This window comes from Gambusia affinis, linkage group LG15 (genome assembly GCF_019740435.1).
Source record: "Gambusia affinis linkage group LG15, SWU_Gaff_1.0, whole genome shotgun sequence".
NCBI classification, from domain to species: domain Eukaryota; kingdom Metazoa; phylum Chordata; class Actinopteri; order Cyprinodontiformes; family Poeciliidae; genus Gambusia; species Gambusia affinis.
The window spans coordinates 21,856,563-21,880,507 of NC_057882.1; the positions used below are offsets into that span (position 1 = coordinate 21,856,563).

General features: G+C 39.1%; 1 protein-coding gene across 1 annotated transcript; it reads left to right on the forward strand.

Moving 5' to 3' along the window:
• The first annotated feature begins 881 nt into the window (after window positions 1-881).
• On the forward strand, window positions 882-23,583 carry LOC122845320 (serine/threonine-protein kinase TAO1-A-like). The gene is given in 17 exon segments (XM_044141524.1): window positions 882-1,335; window positions 9,299-9,558; window positions 9,984-10,055; window positions 10,426-10,664; window positions 10,696-10,809; window positions 11,627-11,708; window positions 12,200-12,367; window positions 12,558-12,764; window positions 16,246-16,380; window positions 16,454-16,690; window positions 16,762-16,890; window positions 16,997-17,080; window positions 17,279-17,386; window positions 17,436-17,450; window positions 17,528-17,740; window positions 18,592-18,774; window positions 19,262-23,583. Coding segments are annotated over 16 exon segments (2,619 nt in total). The 5' UTR covers window positions 882-1,335; window positions 9,299-9,426; the 3' UTR covers window positions 19,763-23,583.
• The last annotated feature ends 362 nt before the right edge of the window (window positions 23,584-23,945 follow it).

Below are 23,945 nucleotides of genomic sequence, written 5' to 3' on the forward strand. Positions count from 1 at the left end.
TGCAGCCTGTTGTGGAATGTCCATCTTTAACCTCTCTGCTCCCATCCACGTTGCTGTCGCCTCTTATCTTTTCTTAGCGTAGATTACAGCTATATATATATTATCCTACTGTGGAGTGTAGTTTAGCGAACATAAAGTTGCTAATTAATGTTTTTTTTATGAATCAGTGATGAGTCTGAAAAATACTAAATTATGCCACAAACTCTTTACTGATTGGACAGAATGAGTCCGTATCATTAAAAACGTCATTCTAGATATACAAAGGAGTAAAATAAATAAATAAATTCAATATATTTCAGCTGACAGAGATTAAGCTGCTGTTTACATTTTTGCAGCATCACACAGGCTATTTTAGCACCCATCATCATAATACGGATATTATTATCAATTCCTGAATGAAGTAGTCATATATTAATCATATGAGGCTATAGTTTATACGTTATTGTTGTTTACCTTTTACAGTCTGATACTTGGATACAGATATTTGATCTGAAGAATATATTATATAATATTGATGTTGACGATTGGCTATTTATAGACGCCAGATTAAGACTGAAACAGTTAATCAGGTTAGGGTCTCAGTGAGGGGCTGGAAGTGCATAAAACCAAACACACAAGAAAGACACTCGTTTATCCTCTGCAATAATAAGTGCCCCTGGACCCAATATCGTGTTGACAAGTCATTATGTGTATGGCTCTCCCTCCGCACACCTCAGCTTGCCTCTGCTGGATGTCACAGCATCGCTTTAACTGGGAGACCAGGGAGAGCGCTGCAGTCAGTCCCCGCATAAAGTGCAACACGATCCGCTCACGACCAGGTTAAATTCTTTGCTTCGACTCTGTTTTTTAAGAATCGGTCGCTTTCATTTTCAGTGGAAGGGAGGAGATTCTCTCTTCGCCGCCATTTTTAGAGAAACTTTGCTGGCTGCTGCCTGACGTTAGCAGCTAGCGGGTTTGGCCAGCCAGCTCCCAATGACAGTTAACGCTTGGCTGTCTTTAGCCAGCTCACAGCTTAGATAGCCTTGCTTTGCTTTAAATTGTTGTTATTCCTGCCGCCCGTGCCAGCCAGCACAGGCGAAAAGACACGAATATCGTTAATGTGCAGAAATAGGGAATACTTGAAACCAGCTAGACTGTTCTGTGTTTGGGTAGGGCAGTTATGCGGTTTGGTTAGCGAATTAGCATTGCTATCTTTACAACTAGCGAAATTCCCACTTTGATTTCTCTGAACTGCATTGGCTGTCTGTGATTTTTAGCCACCCCAGGCTGTTGCGGGCAGGGTGACTGAATTGTTCCCCTAATAACTCAACTCATGTGGATTTTCCCGTTTACTTGGTGAGTCAAATTTTTTTTCCTATTAACGGTTGATGATTTTAGTTTTTACAACAGTTGTTTTTTTTCTTCGGAGGCTTGTTTTCAACGCCTATTAGCATCCGGGCTAGCCAGTCAGATTTACTGCTATTCGCCTGCTAATAGAAAGTTACTGTCACAACTTATATCTTGTTTCTCTTAGACATATTTCATATTTCTCAATTTCGGCTTGTGTGGTGATCAGTTGATTGTATAACAAATCTTTGTTTCTAATGTCAACGTGAATCGCAGTTAATCTAAACATGCAGAGCCACGGGCTAAGGAGCTAATTGGAGATGTAAATAATGGATGCAGATCGCTTTATCAAAAAAGTGTTAGCTGGATGCGGTTAGCTTGCTAATCCGCTTTATGCAGCGATCGTTGCAAACCGTGCCACTCCCTCGGTTTTGTTTTTGTCCAGTGTAGCCTTACGCTAACGTCAAGTCCAGCTCGCCTCTGGATGTGTTTTGTGTGGTTTGGGAAGTTTTCTTATCCACCAGAGGTACCATGAGTCATGAGTGTGATTAATTGGTGACATCGGTCCTGGCTCTCATGTATATGTCGCACATAAGTTTCGTGTTATGGCTGTGTGTTTACAAGCAACACAGGGCAGTGGAGGATAACGAATCAGTGCCCTAATATCGCGTTAGAGCGACTGGCAGCAGATCCATCGGCAGCTGATGGCTGTTTTTTATGCGCTGACGTGAGTCGCATTCCTCAGCTTTGTGTGTTGATGTTGCGTAACACGGGCTAACACTCAGTAGGCTGCCCTTCTGCTGGCTTTATCTGGGACTTTTTGTCGCTGAAGTTATGCATGATACGGCGGATCACCTGCATTAGGAGCATTGTTAATATAAATCGTGCATGGCAATACGTTGGGATTTGTAAACAGAGGATGGAGGCAGCTTAAATGTTATGTCAGTGGCTGGATAACCTCATGTACCTGAACACCCACACCGTGTTCTGTTCGCTAGATGGATATAAACGAAGTGAAGCCAGCACTGCGGTATAAGCAGCTCACCTTTAAACGGGTTTAATGCAGTCTTTATGCTAAAGTTTTTTTTGTTTTGTTTTGTTTTTCGGGCGATTTGTGCTCCTTTCATTTTTTTCTTTCCGTGACTGCGTGATTGCTTCATTTACAGTGCTTTCAAAGGCTCTAACTGAAGCCCCTTTTAAAGTTTTAATGTTTTACTTGCCAGCTTTGTATCAGAGGGCGCCGAATATGGACAAACAGCATGATGGATTTAAGTGTCTCCCAGGAAAAATGGATTAGACTCTAGAATAAAGCCTACCCTGCTTTATTTAGCCATTGATGGTCTGCCTCTGCAGAGCAAATTGCTCCACAGGATGAGCCTCCTAGTTTCCATAATAGATATGATTTTTGCACAGCATTTATAAGGCACATTAACCTTAACCCTACTGTGTTTTTCATGGTTTTTCATTTCAGTTGTTGTGCCTGATGACTGCTTCATTGTCTTCTGGTTTTAATGGTGTCGTTCCTGGGTAAAACCAATGTTTTTTTATTTTTAATTCAGTTTTTGTGATAATGTAAACATAAAGAACATTTTTATAGATTACATTATTCAGTGTAATTAAAAATACAGTTATAAAACCACAAAACCTTCTGGCATAATCAATATTTTCTGGCTTGAAGTCCTTTTACTAAAATGTCAGTAGTTACTGGGGTCATCAGAATTATTAGTTTTCTCTCAGTCTATGGAGCATTGAGTAGTAGAGTGATAATACTGTTTAAAAAACAAAACTGTTGTTAAAGTACAAGCAGCATATATGTTAAGCATCTAGCTGCAGGCTAGCAACCACTTTGAGCATGTTATTTATTGCTCTATAAATAGTACAACAGAAAAAATGGTTTTAGACTAACTTTAGTCAGCAGTCAGTGTGGATTTTTAAGGCTTTGTTTTATACTCAAAACACTGATTAACAAATTCCAGATAACATTATTATAACAGTAACAATCAATGTGGAACAAGTAGGAATAATTGCAGCTTTTCTACAGGTAGATCATTTCTGCAATTTTTGTTTTGTACTTTTTGTGGACACTATAAAACCTTCATGTTAATCAAGGCTTCAACAACCTTGAGAACTGTGGAAACCTCTTAGTTGTTCATGTCCATGTGTCTATTATTGATGCATATTTGTGCTTTTCTTTTCTTCGAAGGTCATAAATGTGACACTAGGATCAAGAAAAAAGTATCAATCAGATTCTTTTTATGCAGTTCAGCAAATATGCAGTGTAGAAAGTGAAATAATTATTTATAATATACTGTTTGATTTGCTTACTACATACTTATTCACTTTACAGTGGGCATGGAAGATTGTAAAAATAGAAAGTTTGAGTCCAAAAAAGCATGGTTTCAAGACTTTGGCAGCAACAAGTGGGGAAGGGGCACCACTCTTTTAATGTATGTTCATTTAGGGCTGAGAGTAAGTCAACGACATTATAGACAGTTGATCAAAATCAATAAATAACACAGCTGACAGAATTTTCAATAATTTCACTGACCTCCAATCCAGAACTGCCCAGCATTCTGGGGAATGTAGGCAGAGGAAAGACTTCAGCTGCTCAATCACTCATGGCTAGCTAAATTATGTTGGTACCATCAACTCACTTTTTGGTTGCCTAGCAACAACCTGCTGAGTGATTTGCACAGCAGCAGTTTTAGGTTTGCCACCGTGCCTCATAACGGCTTAAAAATAAAAAGCAACAGAGTAGATTGAAACCGTGGATAAAAGAAGAAAGGTCACGCCACCAGTTTGGCAGGATTTCAGATATTTAAAACAAAAAAACTAATCACTAATTATCTATCAATTGATATGATTCATTACAATATTGGAAAACTGTAGCAACTCTGGAACCTTTTAAATAAAATAACTTGAATCCATAGGATTCCAATGAAATGAACATATTTGGAGCTTCATGTCTTGATGAAGGTTTTGCATTTTTTAACTCGGCTTTCTGCAGTCCAGACACAGTTTAGCACATTGGTGATTTTACAGTGGTGCCATTTATTTTAGCTGCAGGAAAGTGGTTGAAATGTAGTGGCTTAAATCCTCTGAGCATTTGGTCACTTCTTTCCTCTCCCATCACAATTGTGACTGTAGCTGCAGAAAATGGGATGTGTCACTTTTTTGAATTTGGGGTGGAGGTGCTGGAGAGTTTTGACTTCCTCCCTTCAGTCAAGTCAACAATCTGTAATCAGTCTGGGAAGCAAGAGTGTGGACGCCCCACCCTCCATCTTGGGATAGAGATGTAGTGTGTGTGTGTGTGTGTGTGCGTGTGTGTGTGTGTGTGTGTGTGTGTGTGTGTGTGTGTGTGTGTGTGTGTGTGTGTGTAAGCCGTTTGGATAACAGCTCTCACGTAGGTCCTGAAACTAAGATTTTCTCTGAACAAACAGCTGTAACGTTGCTGTGTTGCTTTTATTGAGCGCATGCCTGATGATCAGTGAGTAATCCTACACCAACACTCGGTTTATTGATTGATTCCAGTACTGCTGGTGACTGGTGTTTCTTTTTTTTTTTTTTTACATATCAACAGTTAAACATGTCGTTTATTAATTTTACTAAACTCTTAAATGGGTTGGAAACACTTAAATAATGCAGCTTCTGTTTATAAATTAATATATTTTGCAATGAGAAGCTAGGAAATATTTTATGTGCATCAAGGCCAGTTACATGAAGCTGATCAGTTTAGAAGACGAACAACCTAAGTGCATTTCTGTTTTGAATTATTTAGTATTGCAGCATTAAGCATCTCTCAGTGAGCATCTGTAGGAAAGGGTGTGTAGATAATACAGTTTATATGAATGAATGAAATAAAACATAATCAATATACAGCTGTTATTCTTTAAAAACATTATCACGCTTTCTGAAGAATTCTGCTTGATAACTTTTCATTAAAAACCAACTCCACAGTCTTAATATGTCAACATGCACAAAATAGTTTATCACAGATGTGAAAAAGGCCTAAAATAAATCCATCTTTTGTTTGAAAAGCAGAAAACCAAAGCCTTGCATGTGAGCACATTTATTAAATAATTATTTCCTTCGAAAATTTTATTTTTGTTTTTCAGCTGGTGTTGACCTCCCAGCTGCCAACTTTTATGCATTTTAATCTTTTGTAACAATTCACAAAGATCTTTGATGACTTGTTCTCGTCAGATCTGTGGTTCTTAAATTTTTCTTTATAACAAGAACCCTTTCAGTAGCTGCTGTCGTATCCAAGAGATGCTTTTCCACATCCTTTGTTTCATGCCAAACCCACATCGATTTTGCCAAAAACCTGTCTTGGTCTCATTTGACCAAAGTACACGGCATCCTGTTGAAAGTCCCAGTGGAGTTGAACAAACTTGTTCACTCTTGTGATGATGAGGCAGAAGGGGGTTTTCCTGAAATCTCTTCCAAACAACCGGTTGGCTTTTACTAGCTGACTTATTGAAAAAAAAAAGTCACTTTTTACTGCAGTTCTCTAATAATGAGCACTGGATGGGTGTTTTTTTTTTTTTTTTACCTCGCCTACAGACTTGCATGTTGTGTATGATGACAAGCTAAAAATGGTTCCTTGTGCAACCCGTTGGACTGTTGCTAACAGAAAACAAGCCTCTGTGTCGCATTATATTTATATAGAAGGAAAACAAGAAGTCATAGATTTCTAAGTAGAGGTTCCTAGAAGCTCTGATCAGGTTAAAATAATCAATAAAAATACTTTTTTAAAGAGACTATTTTCCTGTTTTTGCCAATGATTTTGTTTCCAATTTTAGAATTAATAAAACATATTTTAAGGGTTTTTATCTTTACAAGGGGTGCCAACTTGTCTGCGTCTGCAACAGTAGTGCTCTTATAATTCACTCAAACATTGTTTAGTTGTGTCCAAAAACGTTGTTATTGCATCTAAAAATTAGATGTACATCTTTGAGTAAATTCTTTAGACTAGCATTGTTTGAATATTTTCGAAAACCCAGCAAATTTCAGAATTGTTTTAATGAGATTTGTTCTAATGAGATTCACTCTAGAAATCAATAAAAGCATTTATTTATTATCCACCTCTCCATGTCTTACTGACTCGTTCTCTGCGCTGCTCCTTTCTCCTCTTCATCTTTTGCCTCTTTATTGGCCTCTTTGTTTATTTAACAGGACATAGAAAAGCAATTCACACATCTCATCAAATAATCATTTTCCTCTAGCTGTAAGAGGGTAAAAAAATTCTGTGATTTTTATTTTGAACACAGTGTTCCTCTGAGTAATTACACATGCACACACACGCACACACACACACACACACACACACACACACACACACTGCAGTTGGGCACATCTCTTCCAGATTTAGTCTTGTGACTTTGTGCTCAGTGTTCTGTTTCATTGAGTGTGTGACAAACGGGGAGAAATAGCTGATGGTGCTTTAGCTTTTTTTCTTTTTACTCTGTATGAGTATAATCTCAAAGTATCCTACTGTTTTTGCTTTATGCTGGCTCATAAACTAAAATCCAGTGACCTTAGGGCATAAAAGCAAGAGATGAGGATGTTTATCTGAAAGGGTAAGCAGCTAGAAAAATTTGGGGTTCTTAATTGGTCTCCTGTAGAGTTGCAGTCAAGCCTAATAAGGCAATAAGGTTCTTTATTACTAAGTTTTCAATTATTAATACTGGATGACAGAACAAGATCAAACTATTAAAACCAATGTTATAGTGTGAGTAAAAGTAATCATCTTCACAAACATAATTTAAGGATGCAGTAGCGATTGAGGTCAGCAGATTTTCTTACTCAGGTCTGATGCTGAATTTAATTTTCCTTAGTTTTAATTCTGGGAATCTTATCAAAAGATAAAAGGTTACGGTGGGGAGAAGTCTGACAGATGAGAAGATTACGCTCTGAAATTCCCAAATATATTTTAGGCTTCTTTTTTTTTTTTTTTTTTTTTTGAGGCATTAAATATTTTTAGTCAAAAGGAGATTTTTAATAATATCGATACTGTATTCTGGTGTTTTATTTAATGTGTCATTTTAATAGGTACAAGGAAATATTGTGTTTTTCAGCTTGTAATGTTTGCTAATAGGCATAAGGGGAAAGGTATGCAGTATGAATAGGGCATAACAAAGTATGCCCTATTCATACTTAAGTATGAGGAAGTACCGTCTGGTTTTATCTGGAAAAACCTCATGTTTCAAAAACATTACAGGAAATCTTGACTCCTGACCATGTGTTGGCTTATTACCCAACTGGACCTGTTGGTGACTATTATTGAAGGGTAATTTGAGCAATAGGCCAAACAGCATTTTGGGGAGTTTTAGTGGCCCTTAAATTAATCTTAAATCAATAAGCTTTAATTTTATGGTAAAAGAGAAAAGTCAGTTCACTTTGTTGTGTTTTATTTTGCTCCAGAAAATGTGGATGAGCAGGATTGGCAACATGAACTCAGATATCAAGTGATGCTTTGGAGCACACTTTGAAATCTGAGAAGTTTAATTTGTTTTATCTCCATGGGGTTCACTGCACATAACAGATATAATCATAGTACATCATCATACAGTTCAAATAAATGGTGGCACGTCTATAAATTGGTGTCTACATTTGAATTTTACATTCAAGAGAAGAAACTTTTAAAGTTGTGAACATAGTAATTAGTTTTTCATTGGTTGAACTCTTGGAAAGCAAACAGGAAAGTCAAAAATAAACCAACTTGAGATTTATTTTACAATTTTTTATCATTATCATCAAGATATTTTTTTATTTTAGTTTAAAAAAGAGACTGTGTACTGGGATTCTTTTGTGTGTTTTCTTCGATGTGACCTGTAGTCATTCCCTAGAATAATATATAGGTGACTTTTTTTAAAGTAGACCTGCTGTTTATGTGCTCTAGTCTGCATGTAAACAATTTAAACAATAGCAAAACAATTTAGCTCATTAAAGGACACATTTTTTGTTTTGTACTTAGCATTGTCCATTTTTTCCAATATTTGTTTTATATTTAAAATACATAACCTCAGTGAAAATCTCTCCCTATAATTAAAAAAACTAAATAAATAAAGTGTGTCTGCAGCCATCACCTGTAACGTTCTTGAATTGTGGTTGTTGGCCATTTAAGATCATCCAGAGGGCTGTGACTGGTCCACAGGCCACACTTTTGACCCCCCTGGTGTATAGTGTGCGTTGGCCTGTAAAAGGTGCACACATTTTCTCGGAATATGAATAATATTCTATAGAGTTCATGTTATAACTGGACTAAAGTAGATGAATTGCATTTAGAGAAGAGCTTGCATTCCTATTCATCTTGCTTCTCATTATTGTGGGCCGCCTCCTTGTTGTGGACACTAAATCGATCCTGCGATATTTGCATTGCCCCAGTCACGCCGGTAGCTTACAGATCTGCAGTAATTGCTGAAGCAGTCTAAACAGATGCGTTAGTGATGACTCTGTAGTTAGTTCATCATGCTATTGTCAGCAGCTGGAAGAATAACCAGCAATTTCAAATATTCAGAGCTGCTGACATTTCTGAGGAAACTGTTTGTTATTTACTTTGATTATCTGAAGAGCTGATGCAGAATATATCAGGACTTCCTTCAGCCATGCTGTCTCACAACTTGTTAATCATTGCATTGGAAATATTTATGTGAAGCTGATTAGGAAAAACATCATCATAAAGATGTTAGAATGACGTTGTCAAACTGAGGCATCAGCCCAGTTTTTTGGCGTAAACAGTTTGAGCTTCATCAGTTTGAGTTTAAGATGAAGAGATGTTCTGTCCGACTATTCTCACTGTGGATCACACCTTTTTTTTTTTTTTTTTTTATCATTTCTGTTCAAATGCTGGCTTACTGACTCATCTTGCATATCTCCCTCTTTCTGTGAAAAAGGAATGTTTTTTGTTGTTTTCTTATTTCTCTTTGCCTTTTCTCACACCTCAATCCTCCTTTATCTTCTGTCTGCCCAGGTGCCCATGCGCTGACTTCCTCAGGCTCCCAGGTAGCTGCAAATGAATCTTCAGCTGCTTTGGTGTAGCTCTGCGCCCAGATAGTCCCATCCCCTCTGTGCGGGAGATACGGGACTACATAGACCAGGATGCCTTCCTCTGTGAGGGCGGGGAGCCTGAAGGATCCGGACGTGGCCGAGCTGTTCTTCAAGGAAGATCCAGAGAAGCTTTTCTCTGACCTCCGAGAGATTGGTCATGGCAGCTTTGGGGCTGTCTATTTTGTAAGGCAGCAATTATTTACACCCCCTGTACTTTGTGTACAATTTACTTTATCTTAGCAGTAAAAGGTTCTATTGAATAGGTATTTTACCTGCCAAATTAAGCCAACAGGGGATTCAAGCACAGCCTATAGCGTGTTTTCCATACATTACTGTTTTAGATTTTAGTAGATAAGTGTCACAGAAGAAGCCATGTCCTGTTCAGTAAAGCTTGACTGATCTAATCACATCCGTTCATGAAGGAGTTTAATTACACCAAGTTTCTGTGACTTTCCTGATGTTTCACAGCTGACTGCAGTTTCTAAATGATCCTTACTCTGTTGGTGCAAACAAGGACCTTCTTGTTGAGATTAATGTACAGAAAGTTAAAGGTCAAACACAAGTTTCATTTGAAATGCGAATCAACAGATGTGCTTTTTGTTTCTCAGGCACGGGATGTGCGAACAAATGAGGTGGTGGCAATTAAAAAGATGTCCTACAGCGGCAAACAGTCTAACGAGGTAAGACACGTTTCTTTTCTTTTTTATTTTTTTTGTTACACAATCTATTTTCATAAATAAAACAAGGCTATTGGGCAGTCTGGAAAGATATGAAATTTTCCAGATCTGAGTAAATATATTACAATGACACAAGAATGAAGAAAAATATTTAGATTTCCAGACATTAAGTGAAAATGTAGAAAATCTCAGTTTGTTTCACTAATTGAAGATCGGATTAAGTGCAGTGCTGAGGTTTGAGATGTCGCTTTGTATCTCCCAAAGTTGACACCCATTTCTGCTGTATGTATCATACTGTCTTTGCTTCATGCGCCTGCAGCCATCTCTGAGCAGACAGACAATAAAAGCGTTGAACCCATTTTGTCTCCCGCAGAAATGGCAGGACATCATAAAGGAGGTGAAGTTTCTCCAGAGGATCCGACACCCTAACAGCATAGAATACAAAGGATGCTACCTTCGTGAGCACACAGCATGGGTAAGTTATTTATTTCCATGAACTGAATTTGATTAAAATGTCACCTTTTTGTGTAATCAATCATTTATTGGTGTATGTGTGGAGGAATTGTTATGATCGGTGCTTGTTTTTAGCTGGTGATGGAGCATGATCCACAGGTGAGGATTTCATGATGCTGTTGTGTTTCAGGGATGTGAAAGCGGGTAACATCCTGCTGACTGAGCCTGGCCAAGTCAAGCTGGCAGACTTTGGCTCCGCCTCCATCGCCTCGCCTGCCAACTCCTTTGTGGGAACGCCATATTGGTAAGTAAGAATAAGTTACATGCACCTAAACTGCCTGCTAAGTTTGACCATAAATAAAAAAAGATTTGAAATTTTGTCCCTATAATAAAAAATAGTCTTTGCAGTTTATTTTGCATATTCATGCTAAAGGCTACCAGCTCCTGTAGTCAAATCTGACTCTCCAGTTTCTCTTCATAGCAGCTTAAACTCCAGATTTAAATATTAACACATGCCAGTGGGAAATATGGTGGAAAAGAAAATCTTAACTTTGTCACAAAAAAGCTGTTTTGTTTTTTTGTGTGTGTTTCTTTAAATTCTGTCACATAAAGATAAAACAAAGGATGTCAAACAACAAAGTGTGATGGAAGTGTCCCGTAGATTTATTGTGAACTCAGATTTGTACTTTTTTTGTTACACAATCTATTTTCATAAATAAATGGTTAGGGCAGTCTGGAAAGATATGAACATTCTTTAGATTAGACCAGCAGTTCTCAAAGTGTCCCTGAGGAGTTTATTTGATATTTTCATCCAGTAGAAGGATCCATGCCCCTGTAACTTCGGTATGTTTTCTGACCGTTTCTTTTTCAGCGGAGAGGAAGCCTCCATTGTTTAATATGTACAGAGTGCCCACTTAGCAGATGGTCCTATTGTTGTCTTCATGTCTGTAAATAAGTAAAATGATCTATAATGAAAACAGAAAGGAGCAGTGAACGTGCTGAACTTATTAGATCAAAGCATTTTATTATTGTCACTCAGGAAAACAAATTTTTAGTGTTGATACTTTGATTTGATAGATTCTGTTTAGTTTTGACCTTCTGTCTTTTCACCTTTATTCCAGGACGGATTACTTTAGAAACTTTATTGATTCTTGCCTTCAGAAAAATCCTCAAGACAGGCCACATTCTGACGACATGTTGGGTGTAAGTACACAAACAATCAATTTCACAGTTGATAAATCTTTTTTTTCTTTCACTCTTTTTTGACTTCCTGTTCCCTGTTGGAAGTCTTGCTCTCTCTCATTCTCTTCCAGCTTTAATGCACTGCACATATTTCATAGAAACTACAAAAAAGCTTCTTTCTTCGAGCTGATTTTAAACACCACACTGGGACCTGAAATGGCTGACTTTGAGTCTTCTTCACTCATTCATTCATCAGAAAAAGATCTTTGATTTTTTGTGATTGTTTGGTCATTAGTCAGAGCTAAACTGAAAATCTGCAAGTGATTTCTTGATTCTTCTTGAAGTATGATCTGCTTTCATCATAAGAAACAGTTTGTGCCTTAAGATTTTGGTGTTAAAATTGGTTTTATTGTTGTTCTATTGTCCTCACTGTCATTTGTCCTACTTGGAGTTACTGTGACTCGTGTATTTATTCCGGTTTATTTCTCCTTCCTTGTCACCCTGCCCTCCAGCACGCGTTTCTCCAGCGGGAGCGTCCAGACTCTGTGTTGATGGATCTCATTCAGAGAACCAAGGATGCAGTTCGGGAGCTGGACAACTTGCAGTACCGCAAGATGAAGAAGATCCTCCTTCAGGAGGCTCACAATGGGCCCACCACTGAAGCCCAGGATGGAGATGAGGTCCGTTTTAGGATTTTGTTTCTGAAGCGCTGTATTTGCTCCTTCATTTAGAGAAAATAATTAAGCATATGCTGGTTTCTGTGCATGTCTGTCCCTCTTTGTACTTTCTGTGCCTCTTGGTCTTTCTTTTGTCTCTTCTCACTCTCTCTCCCTTGCTTTCTATCCGTGTGCTCTGTCCGCTCTGCTACAGGACCTGGAGCTCGGCGGAGGTCGCACAGGAACGGTGAACAGTGTCGGCAGCAATCAGTCCATCCCCAGCATGTCCATCAGCGCCAGCTCGCAGAGCAGCTCTGTCAACAGCCTGAACGAAGCAGCGCAGGACAGCCGCAGTGAGCTGGACCTGATGGACGGAGACCACACGGTCATGTCCAACAGCTCTGTGATACACGTCAAACCGGTGGGTAGAAGGACACTAAATTTTGTTAAATCATCTTATAACCCCAATATACCTATTGGAAATTCTGATCTCCAATGAACACAGAATATATTTAACAAGCAAAAACTGTTAAACCGTATGTTTACCTCTTTGGACCCACAGTTCATATTCTCAAAAAATTCTAAGACTAAAAGTTGGACCTTGGACGTCCTTTTAGGATAAAGAGCTGAATTTCTGAAATGTTAAGATTTTTCATAGAATAGAAAAGCATCTTAGGCCTTAAGAGCTCTTAACATGTCAAAATGTCAGGAGTAGTGAGGAAAACCTTTACTGAACCAAAGAGTGTCTTAAGCAACAAATATGGCAGAAAGTAAATATTCTCCATAAAATGAAGACAGCAGATGCTGTATGGCAATTGACTGAATAGTTTTATCAACATGACACACTCTTCCTAATCCTGTGGCTAGACTTTGAGTCTTCTCATATTCATTCATCAGAGATCCATTTCTACTGTTAAAACCATGTAGTTTAGATTATGAGATACAAGTTTTCTTTTTTTTTTTTTTTGTTTGGCAACATTTGGTTCACACTCATTACTTATTGGTGGCCATAATGCTCCATTACATTGTTTGCCAACCACAATTAAAAAAGAAGTAGAAGAAGAATAAAAACCGATCTCTGTTTCTAGAAGACAGCATCACATCTAGCAACGGGGTCTAACACCTTTCTCACCAAGGTATTATTTCTGTCATCTCCTCACTCAGAGTGGCTCTCAGCTGACTGAATCACTGCTAAGCTACGACTTATTGGCAGGAATTTTTAGGTTAAGATGGGAACGCTTCCCAACTCAGGTGTAGATATTTGAAGGTGATCGGCTCTGACAGTGAACCACACTGTTTCCATTTTCCAATGCCAGAATGAACTGCACCTTTTCATCAAGCCATCTGCTGTGTTCCTTGGTCCTTATTGTATTTCTTCCATTTTTACAATTGTGCAATATTTTATGTTTGACTATCACAGAACTGCTTGATAGGAAATCTTGCGATGGTGATACTTTTGGTAAATATTGGAGTGACGATATGAGTTGTCACATTGCCTCAGCGCTGCCTGGACCTTTTGTGTTTTAGACACTGCCATCTGTGTTTGGTGTGGGTAGCAACGGCAATAAAACTCCATCCAACAGGCCTAATATATTACTGACTTTGTTTATAATGTGCTAGCCAATAAATGTTGGATTTCTAAATGCAAACTGATGAGATGACTACATATCTGTGACCTTTGCCTCTTAGTTAAAATCCAGATTAAATTCTTTGAATTTTATTGTCAAGGTTTGACAATGTGGAAAAATTTCTGAAGTTTTAGTATTTACAGTATGTAAACTGCTTTCAGTGGAGAGAGTTTATTTTGTTCTTACTAGATAAATTGATAACTGCATCTTCTTCTTTTAAGAAGATGCAGTTATCAATTTATTTATGAAATAGAGACCTCACTTCTTCACTTTAAGGCTTAAGAAAGAACCTAAAATAAAAAATCATTTCCAAACAAAATGGAAATGTTGCTTTTAGTGGCTGTTTTTTTTGTTTCTATGAATAAGTTGGGCACCGAGACTGATGTGAAATGTTTGTCACTTTGTGTCTCAGTCTTCAGTTTAGCCTACATTATCTGTCCTGTTGTGAAAAGCTAATGGCTCTGTAATGTCCGCCCACTCGTGGCCTGTTCTTTCAAACAAGGTGATGCTAGAAAATCAGAGCTGTGCATTGTCGTCGTTTCAGTCCAGGCTTTTTGTAGCTCTCCAGCAGTAAACTGTTACACAACATGTCTCAAAACGCAGCAGTTTCCATGCAGTGCCTTTACTGAAGTCTTCATTCGTCTAGAAGTTTTTCTCTTTTTGTCTTGTTTGAACTAAAAGTGTAAATATTTTGGTGGATTTGATTTAATAAATACAAAACAAAAAGACATAGAATTGGATCAGAATAGACAAAAAAAATTACAAATAAAACCTAGAAGGTGTGATGTGCTCCTTTTTAATCTAACACCTCTAGAGAAAATAATAAACTCTTGTGAAGCTAATTGCCTTCAAAGTCAGCTAATTAGCAAATAGGATCCACCTGTGGATAATATAAATCCCTATAAATCCAGCTGTTGCATGAAGGCCTCCAATGTTGTATGAGATCAATTTGAATCATTGACGTTTGGAACGTCACACAGCAGGTTGTTTACAGAACCAACTGCAGTGTAGCTAAGCTAACAGTGTAGCTAAGCTAACAGGCTTGGAAAGGAACGTATTAAAGGTAATTCAGTCATTTGATTGAGGTGTGTTGGACCAGAGAGACATCTAAAGGTAGTTGGACACCAGGCCTCGTTGCCTGGATTGATGATTTGTTTTGCCCCATTTTACCCTCAAATCTTCTGCATCAGTTTACAGTAATGAGGGCAAGTTGGCACAAAAATCTGTTGACATGAGAGAGACTGAATGAAGCCTATTCACCAAGTTAGTGGGGGAATTGATCAGACCCCACCTCAGTCATACAAACATGTTTGAATGTTTGAAACCAAATCTGGATGCAGTTGGGTAGCAAGATAAAACTCCATCAACAGGCCTAATATATTACTGACTTTGTTTATAAAACTGCAAAACAGAGAGCATAACGTGAGTGATCAACTTACTGATTACAACCACATAGTGATGAAAGAAAACAAAATATGAAATAGCAGAAAAACCCTTAAATATTTAGGACTATAATGCAGTAAATAATGGAAGATGTTTATTAAAATAAATTATGTTTTGAATAAAGAAGTAAAAATATTTGTAAATTAACAATTCTCAGCAAAATAAATGTGTTTAGTTTAGGATTAATTTAGAGAATTGACACTTCTGGATTTTTATGAAGTTATAATCAAGTTAATTATCAGAAATTCACAAATATATTTTATTTATGCTGTTCAGTCCAAACAATATACCAGCAACCTAACATGGAAAAAGGATTCCTCCCATTTAAACATTCAATACGAGGCAACACTATCCAAATAAAACTTTCTTTTGAGACATTTGTTGGTTAAACCTAAAGTGTTTTTTAATTGCTTTGTTTATTTTATGGGGAGAATAAAACAGAAATGCAGTTTGATTTCTCAGAACATTCTTTAGTAGAGCCACTTACTGCTTTGTTTGTTTAGCCTCTGAAAGCTGAAGAAATATGAATACTTTAGTGGGCCACTGCATGGCTGAGATTATGTAATTAGTTAAATTTATTGAGCACATCCATCCATTCATCATTGTCTGCACCAGTTTATCCTTGAAGGGTTGTGGTCACAATTTAAACTTTCAGAGTATGACTTTTAGGAGCCAGCAGAGGGCGCACTAACCTTAAATTAGGTAGTTTTGGAAATTTAGCATGTCAAAACAAAATGCTGCAGTGATCTAAATGTGTTTTATATATTGTGTAATACTCTTATTCATAGTTTCTAAGCAAAAAGATTATTTTTATTTTTGCTCTTTATCCAGGAGGAAGAGGAGAGTCTTTCTGGGGAGCAGGCAGCCAGCAGTCAGCCCACTGAGCCACAGCCGGTACCGGCTCAAGCCCCGAGGAAGCACTACCGAAACAGAGAGCACTTTGCCACCATACGCACAGCGTCACTTGTAAGACCACCCTCTCTCTTCTTCTCTCTCTCTGAATGCTCCTGCTGTTCTCATCATGGACGACGTCTTGCAGGTGACGCGTGAGATGCAGGAACACGAGCAGGACTCAGAGCTACGAGAGCAGATGTCAGGTTACAAACGGATGAGAAGGCAGCACCAGAAGCACCTGATGGCCATGGAAAACAAGCTGAAAGGAGAGATGGATGAGCACCGGCTGAGGCTGGACAAGGAGCTCGAGAGTCTGAGGAACAACTTCACTCAGGAGATGGAGAAGCTGCTAAAGAAACACCAGGCCGCACTGGAGAAAGATGTACGTAGCCAAGCTGAAGCTAATTATTATGTTACAAGCTGTTATATTTATTATTTTTTTATGTGATTTAGCTGAAGACATTTGCCAACGATGAGAAGAAGTTCCAGCAGCACATCCAGGTTCAGCAGAAGAAGGAGCTGAGCAGCTTTTTGGAGTCACAGAAGCGAGAATATAAACTACGCAAGGAGCAGCTAAAAGAGGTAACCCTTCAAATGCTTTGGTTACTTCTGATTGTTATTGATCAGTTTGAATAATATCTCAACGTAAATGTTGATCCGGATTAACTAAATGATACTTTTATGACAGGAACTTAGTGAGAACCAGTCAACTCCCAAAAAGGAGAAGCAGGAGTGGCTGTCCAAACAGAAAGAAAACATTCAGCACTTTCAGGTGAGTAAAGGAAAAGCTCTCCAGGGTTTCTAGGAGTTGGGTTCCTGTTTGTGTTATTTATGCTGTTTGTCCAAACAATATACCAACAGTACCTGGAACATGGAAAAAGGATCCTCATTGCCACAATGGAGCAGGATTTAAAGGCATTAAAAGGCATAAAGAGCAACAGTTTGAACCACCTTTCACAACTCTTACTAGGAGCTGAACAAGCGGCAAACACAGAAGGACCTGGAACATGCGATGTTGCTCAGGCACCATGAGTCCATGCAGGAGCTGGAGTTCAGGCATCTGGCAACCATCCAGAGGGCGCGGGCCGACCTGATCCGGACCCAGCATCAACAACCAGCTGGAGTAGCTGAAGAGCCTCAAGGTACAAGGATCAGGGCAGAGCTTCTTTCCTGAACAAACAATCGACCTAAAAACCAACTACTCTTCTTCCATCTTTAGTCCAAGGAGCTTCAGATCAAGAAGCAGTTCCAGGATACGTGTAAGACGCAGACTCGGCAGTACAAGGCCCTCAGGAACCACCTCCTGGAGACCACGCCCAAATCTGAGCACAAGGCCGTCCTGAAGAGGCTGAAGGAGGAGCAGACCAGGAAGCTGGCCATCCTGGCCGAGCAGTACGACCACTCCATCAACGAGATGCTCTCCACCCAGGCGGTGAGCGTCTGATCAAATCTGATCAAATCCATCCATCCATTTTCTGTCCACCCATGTCCCTAATGGGGTCAGGAGGGTTGCTGGTGCCTCTCCAGCTACGTTCCGGGTGAGAGGCGGGGTCACCCTGGACAGGTTTGATCAAATCCTGACACAGGAAAAAAATTCTTGGTTAATTGGATTAATCTATTATTGAAAGAATTGTCAACTAATTTAGAAATCGCTTAATCGTAAACTGGAGGATACAGACTCAAAAAAATGGCCATTTGTTGAAAGAACACCACACTCAGAGCAGTAATTTAACCAAAATTGTACAAAAAATATATACACTTTGCATTTAAGAGAAAAAAAAAAAGCTTTCTGTAAATATGTTCTATCCAGATCTTCTCCAGTGTCGTAGTGTGAGCTTCACCTTTTACAAACTCTGTAAAAAATAAAGAACTACACTGTAGTATTGCTGATTCAAGTAGAAAAAGCTGAGCTTAGAAGTATTTAGTAGTATTTATTTTGTTGCATATGCATCCTTTGTAACAAATGAACAAGCATTCACTAAATAGATATTGCATTTTAGGCAATAAAATGTTTTTTTAATTCAATTCAAACTACTTACATAGCACCAATTCCAAACAAATGTAATCTCAATACTCTTTACAGAAAATAATTTCAATTCATTTATACATATTTGCATTCAAATGATTTATTTTATCCTCTAAATCATCAGAATTATCAATAACTCAAGTAATGGACAGTTGCAGCCCTGATCTTTATGTATTTGTTGCTCGTTTACTGTCAGTTGGATTAATGTGTCATCAAATGGTTTATTTCTTCTCTCTCTGTGATGCGGCCGGCCCCAGCTGCGGCTGGACGAGGCTCAGGAGGGCGAGTGTCAGGTTCTGAGGATGCAGCTGCAACAGGAGCTGGAGCTTCTCAATGCCTACCAGAGCAAGATCAAGATGCAAACAGACGCGCAGCACGACAAGGAGAGGCGGGACCTGGAGCAGCGGGTGTCGCTGCGGAGGGCGCTGCTGGAGCAGAAAGTAAGCAAAGTTCTGAGTTTGTTGGGAAATTAATGAAGGTGCACGTTTGTGAACACTGCAAAAACACAAAATTTTACCAAGCATTTCTCGTGCAAATACTGTGGCACATTTGAAACAACGAAAACTAGATTACAAATAGTTTTTCATCAAAAAATAGCAGCCAGTTTAAAGTCAAAATTATTGACTTGTTGTAAGTCAATAATTTCTTAATATTGATGAAAAAGTACATGTTAGAAGTACTAATAATATGGAAAAATGTCTTGTCCCACTGGCAGATTATTTCACTCATAGCTAATACTTTTTTATCAATATTAGGAAATTATTGACTCAAATCAAACTTCTGTTTGCTGGAAAGTTACTTATAAGCTAGTTTTGTTTTATTTAAGTGTGCTAAGATATATGCAGTACGAACTAGACCAGAGATACTTGTTAGATTTTAATGTTTTTTGTTCTGTTTTGTTAACCATATTTCTTTTCTCCCCCTCAGATTGAAGAGGAAATGCTTTCCCTCCAGAACGAGCGCTTGGAGCGGATCCGCTCGCTGCTGGAGCGCCAGGCTCGGGAGATCGAGGCCTTTGACTCGGAGTCGCTGCGGCTGGGCTTCAGCAACATGGTGCTCACCAACCTGGCCCCAGACTCCCAAGGAGGCTGGGGGGGCGGAGGTGGTGGAGGAGGCCAAGGAGGTCAGGGGGGAAGCCAGTGGCCCGGAGGCGGTGGAGGAGGCAGCCATCACAGTCACCACCAGGGGGGGTCCAGTTCGCAGCAGCCCTGGGGCCACCCCATGCTTGCAGGTGGCCCGCCGCCCTGGAGCCTCCACCATCCCGGAGGAGGGAGTCAGAGAAGTAGTCAGGGAGGCGCAGGAGGGGTGAGGAACAGCCCGCAGGCTATGAGGAGGACGTCATCGGGGGGGAGGAGTGAACAGGGCATGAGCAGGAGCGCCAGCATCACCTCTCAGATCTCCAACGGTTCCCACCTGTCATACACCTAAAAACACAAGAAACACAGTCACTGTAACTAAAACACACACACACACGAAAACACACACTCACAAAGGGCACAGCACAGATGGGTCATATCCCACAATGCACCTCACTATGCAGACTGGTGAGACTGGCCAGTCTGTGGAAACCCATCAGAGCTGAAACCAAGCTGCAGCTTCTGATCGCCATTCCCAGCGTGCCACTGCAGCCAATCAGCTCCATCCAGCTCAGTCTGCGTTGCCATTCAGCCGCCATATTCCCCATACAGTTCCACCAGAGAGGTCAGTTTGCAGCAGGTTCTATTATTTTTAAGGGACTAGTTGATCGAGTCAGAAGTTTGCACAGTAAATCTTCTCGTGAAGAAAGAGTTGCTGCTTTAACTGGAGTTACATAAATCCTTGTGAGATCCGGTTAAAACACTCAAAAAGACTGAAGTTATTGACGTTATAAATGTTGGGAAGGCAGAAGAGTCGACAGAGTAGAGAAAATTTAAAGGAGGGAAAAAATGAAAGTCGTGTGTTGGTATCAACTGGGGAATTTCCTATGCAGACAAGTCTGTGGAAGTTTGGATTTACTTTAAGCATTTTCCAGATTTAAAGAAGTAAAAGAGCTTTGAAAAAATGTTTGATTTTACAGATTTTATTCCATGTTCTGTTAATCAAGATAATTAAGAATTTAAGTTAGTTAATAAACAACACTTAGGTTAATTTTGATTTAATTTACAACTCAAATTGTTAATCAGTTTGATTTTCATGGCCTTATGAAATCAATCAAAATTAATTTAAAGTTATTTCCTTAAATTTCTTTTTTTCTAAAAGCAACTTGATTAAAAAAACTCTAAAAGAAATATAAGGAGTTACAAAGGGCCAGAGATTTATAGGTTAAAATAACATACATTAAAAAATAAAAACAAAATTTAAATGTCCTTTTTTTGGCTACTAAGTATTTTTGGAACAATATTTTAATCTGAATCTGTGGGTTTTTTTAAAACTAGGTTTGGATAAGATTACATATTTTGAAGAATATGTTTAAATGTCCAGAAAACCTTTGAAATTAGAGTCTGGAAAAGTTTTGGGTTTTAAATGAGAAAACCATGGCAACAGCCTGAGTGAACGTTTCGAGGGGGGAGTTATTTGTAGACTGAAGGCCGGTTTCCAATGTTTCATCTTTGTCGACCTTTGACCCGCTTATACGGATCTTAGTCCATTTTCTTTGAGAACGACATTTAAAAACTGCATTTGAAGTATTTTTTTTTGCCCAGAGCTCCTTATTTGTTTATATTCTCATGTTGTGCTGTGAGAGAGAAGTTGCTGTAAAACGGGGTTTTACTCATTTCAAGTTACTAATTTAAAGACAAGTTGGTCTGTCGCACTACAGAGACTGTAGTCATCACCTAAACTCAGAGATTTCCAAAAGGTCGACAACATTTCAAAGCAGCATGTTCCAGGACTTACTGAGGCTGTAAGGCCTAAAATACAGAAAAACTTTCATGTTTTCCTTTCACACTTCCTGTTATCTGTGAAGTTGAGTCTGGTCAGTTTGCCCTTCCTCAGTTGGACCAAATGTCCTAAAGGTTTGAGCCCAAAGAGGCTGCAGATCTTAAGTTGGGTAAAAAAAAAAACAACCAAAAGGGCAAAAATACAAAATAATGTCTCTAATGAGTTTTGCTTCTAACAGCTTTGGTTTACTTCAAAACTCCTCACTAATACCAAAAATACACCTTTTCAGTGTATTTTTGTTACGACTTCCATACCACATGGTGTTGTTGGCACCAACGTGTGGCCTTTAGTTGTCCTGCATTCAGTGATTGGAAAAAGGTTGGCTTTCTAATGACCAGTCAAGTTTAACCCGTTTGTTTATGAATCTCTAGTTCTTTAAGGAGTTTGGGTCAGACTGCTGGCATGCTAATTGTAGGAGTAGTTCGGGTCACAACTGTCCATGCCAACACTGGATTGTATTTGTCGTTGAGTGCCAGAGAGTTTCAGCCAGTTTAAGCCACACAGCCAAGCAGTAGCAGCAAAGATTGGCTCAGCTCCTGGGTTTCCACTGACCTCTGCTCACCCAGGCTCACTCTGGCGGACGCTGTAGTTAGCCCACCATCCCTCTTGACGGGGATTCAGCAGTAGGTAAACACAACTTGAATAAAAGCCAGTGATCGCTCTTCACCTGCTGGCAGTGACTCCACAATGTCCTGAACGATGCAGTAAAAGCCTGTCGGCCTGTTTGGCGAGGTGCGGTCATAGCGAGTCGCACTTTGGCCAAGGCCAACTCAAAATGTTACATCTGATTTCACACAAACACATACAGATACATGTACAGAGAAAGTGTAAAGGTTATAATCCTTGATGGAAAAACGGCACACATTCATTGATAAAGGAGATGTAAATGCTGATTTAAAGTTTTAAAAAAGGCTTCAGAGATAAAAACAAATGACCATCTTGTCTGTCGGTTGGTGACTGCTGAATGTTTTTGCGGATCCTTGGGGGGTGATGCTGGGATCTCCGCTGCTGTGCCCCTGCAGAGCCCCTCCCCCGGTGTGACACCCCGCTCTGTCTCACCCTCCGATCCGACCACCGATCTCCCTGCGTCCTTCCACCTTCGCCTCCTTCCCTCCTGTGTCTCTTGAGGGCCCTAAACCCGGGGGCCGCTCGCTGATCTGCAGGGAAAATTTGTCCCTCAGAGGAAGAATCGACGGACCAGGATATGTGCTGTTGTTTATATAAATCTATAAATGAGAAAATTTTAGAAAAGATCCAAGTCTTATTGTGAAACTGCAGATGGAATGTACAGTCAACATGTGAATATTGTACAGCCTGAAAATCTAGATGACAAATCGAAGCGAGATGAACCTGCGGTGAGGGCACAATGCTGTGGCTTTAGAGTTGCTGTAGTTTTAAAAAAAGAAAAAAGGTGTTTGCTGAGTTTTCACCTGTCCCGTTTGCAGCTGTTACACATTTTTTTTGGCTGTGAACAAAAACACAGCTTTAGGTCAAATTGGCTTGTGGAAGCAGCAACAATTTATTCAAAAGTGTATGAGGAGGACTTTTTGCACATAATTAAAATATTTCCCTCCTTTAGCTCAGACTGTACACTGACAGCGTTACACCAAGTTAGACTCTAAAACCATTTAATGCCACAAAACCTAATGCACTCTACACCCTGAGGTAGTTTCCAAAGTCATGCACAAGGCTCTGAAGTCCATTTAGTTTTTGGAAACTTTAGGTCATGTGGGATCATCTGACGTTACTCAGGCTTTAATCTTTGAGACTTGCATTTACACTTCCCTCTAGAAATAAGCAACAAAAATTAGGCCCCCATTCTGTCAAAACATGCTAATTTCTCAGTTTAGAAACTAAACGAGTGCTTTTCTTTATTCCCCTTCTCTTCATCTCTTTTGTGTTTTATTTTCCCTAAACTGTCTGCAGAGGGCCAAACAACCTGCAGAGGTTTAGACGTATTTACTATAGATTTTTTTTGTTTGTTCTTTTGCAAGGCAGTGGGTGCAGAGTCTAGCTTTAGACGTTGGTCACTCCGAACTGGATCAGTTGCACTGATTGCACAAGTAGCTGACCAGTTTTTTGAGTCTACTGTGACACCCGACCCCCCTTCGTCCTCCCGAGGCGGGGGCGGGGGGCAGCTGCTGTTGGCGGAGAGTCGGTGGAAGGCCGGGTCACTTCTCTGTACAGTCAGTTTATCAGTATTCCTTTTATTCTTCCTGTCATATTTGGTGAATCTTGCTGTTTTATTCTCCCTTGTCCACAGATCTGTATTAAAGTGTATAGTTTGTGCAAAAAAAAAAAAATTACAAATAAAAAAACGCTGAATGTTGCATAGCAGAAGAGAATAGATATTCATTCAGATGAAAAATAAGTGATTTAAAATGTATAAAAGTAATTCAGATGCAAAGTTATGGGGATTTAAACATTAATCCTTGGGGGGTAATTAAAAATCTCCCTGTGTATTTATGCTCTAGTTTTTAGTGCAAATATGTCAGTACATTTGAAATAAGACAAAACTAATGTACACGTATCTTTTCTGAAAGCAGAAAAGCTTGTTTTGAGTCAATAATTCTTTAATATTGATGAAAAATAAGTATTTCCCATTATAGTTTTATAATAGTATTTGGCTTACACAAGACATGTTACCTGATCCTAGTGTAACTTGACAGAGGAATAAAATTTCCAGTGTCAA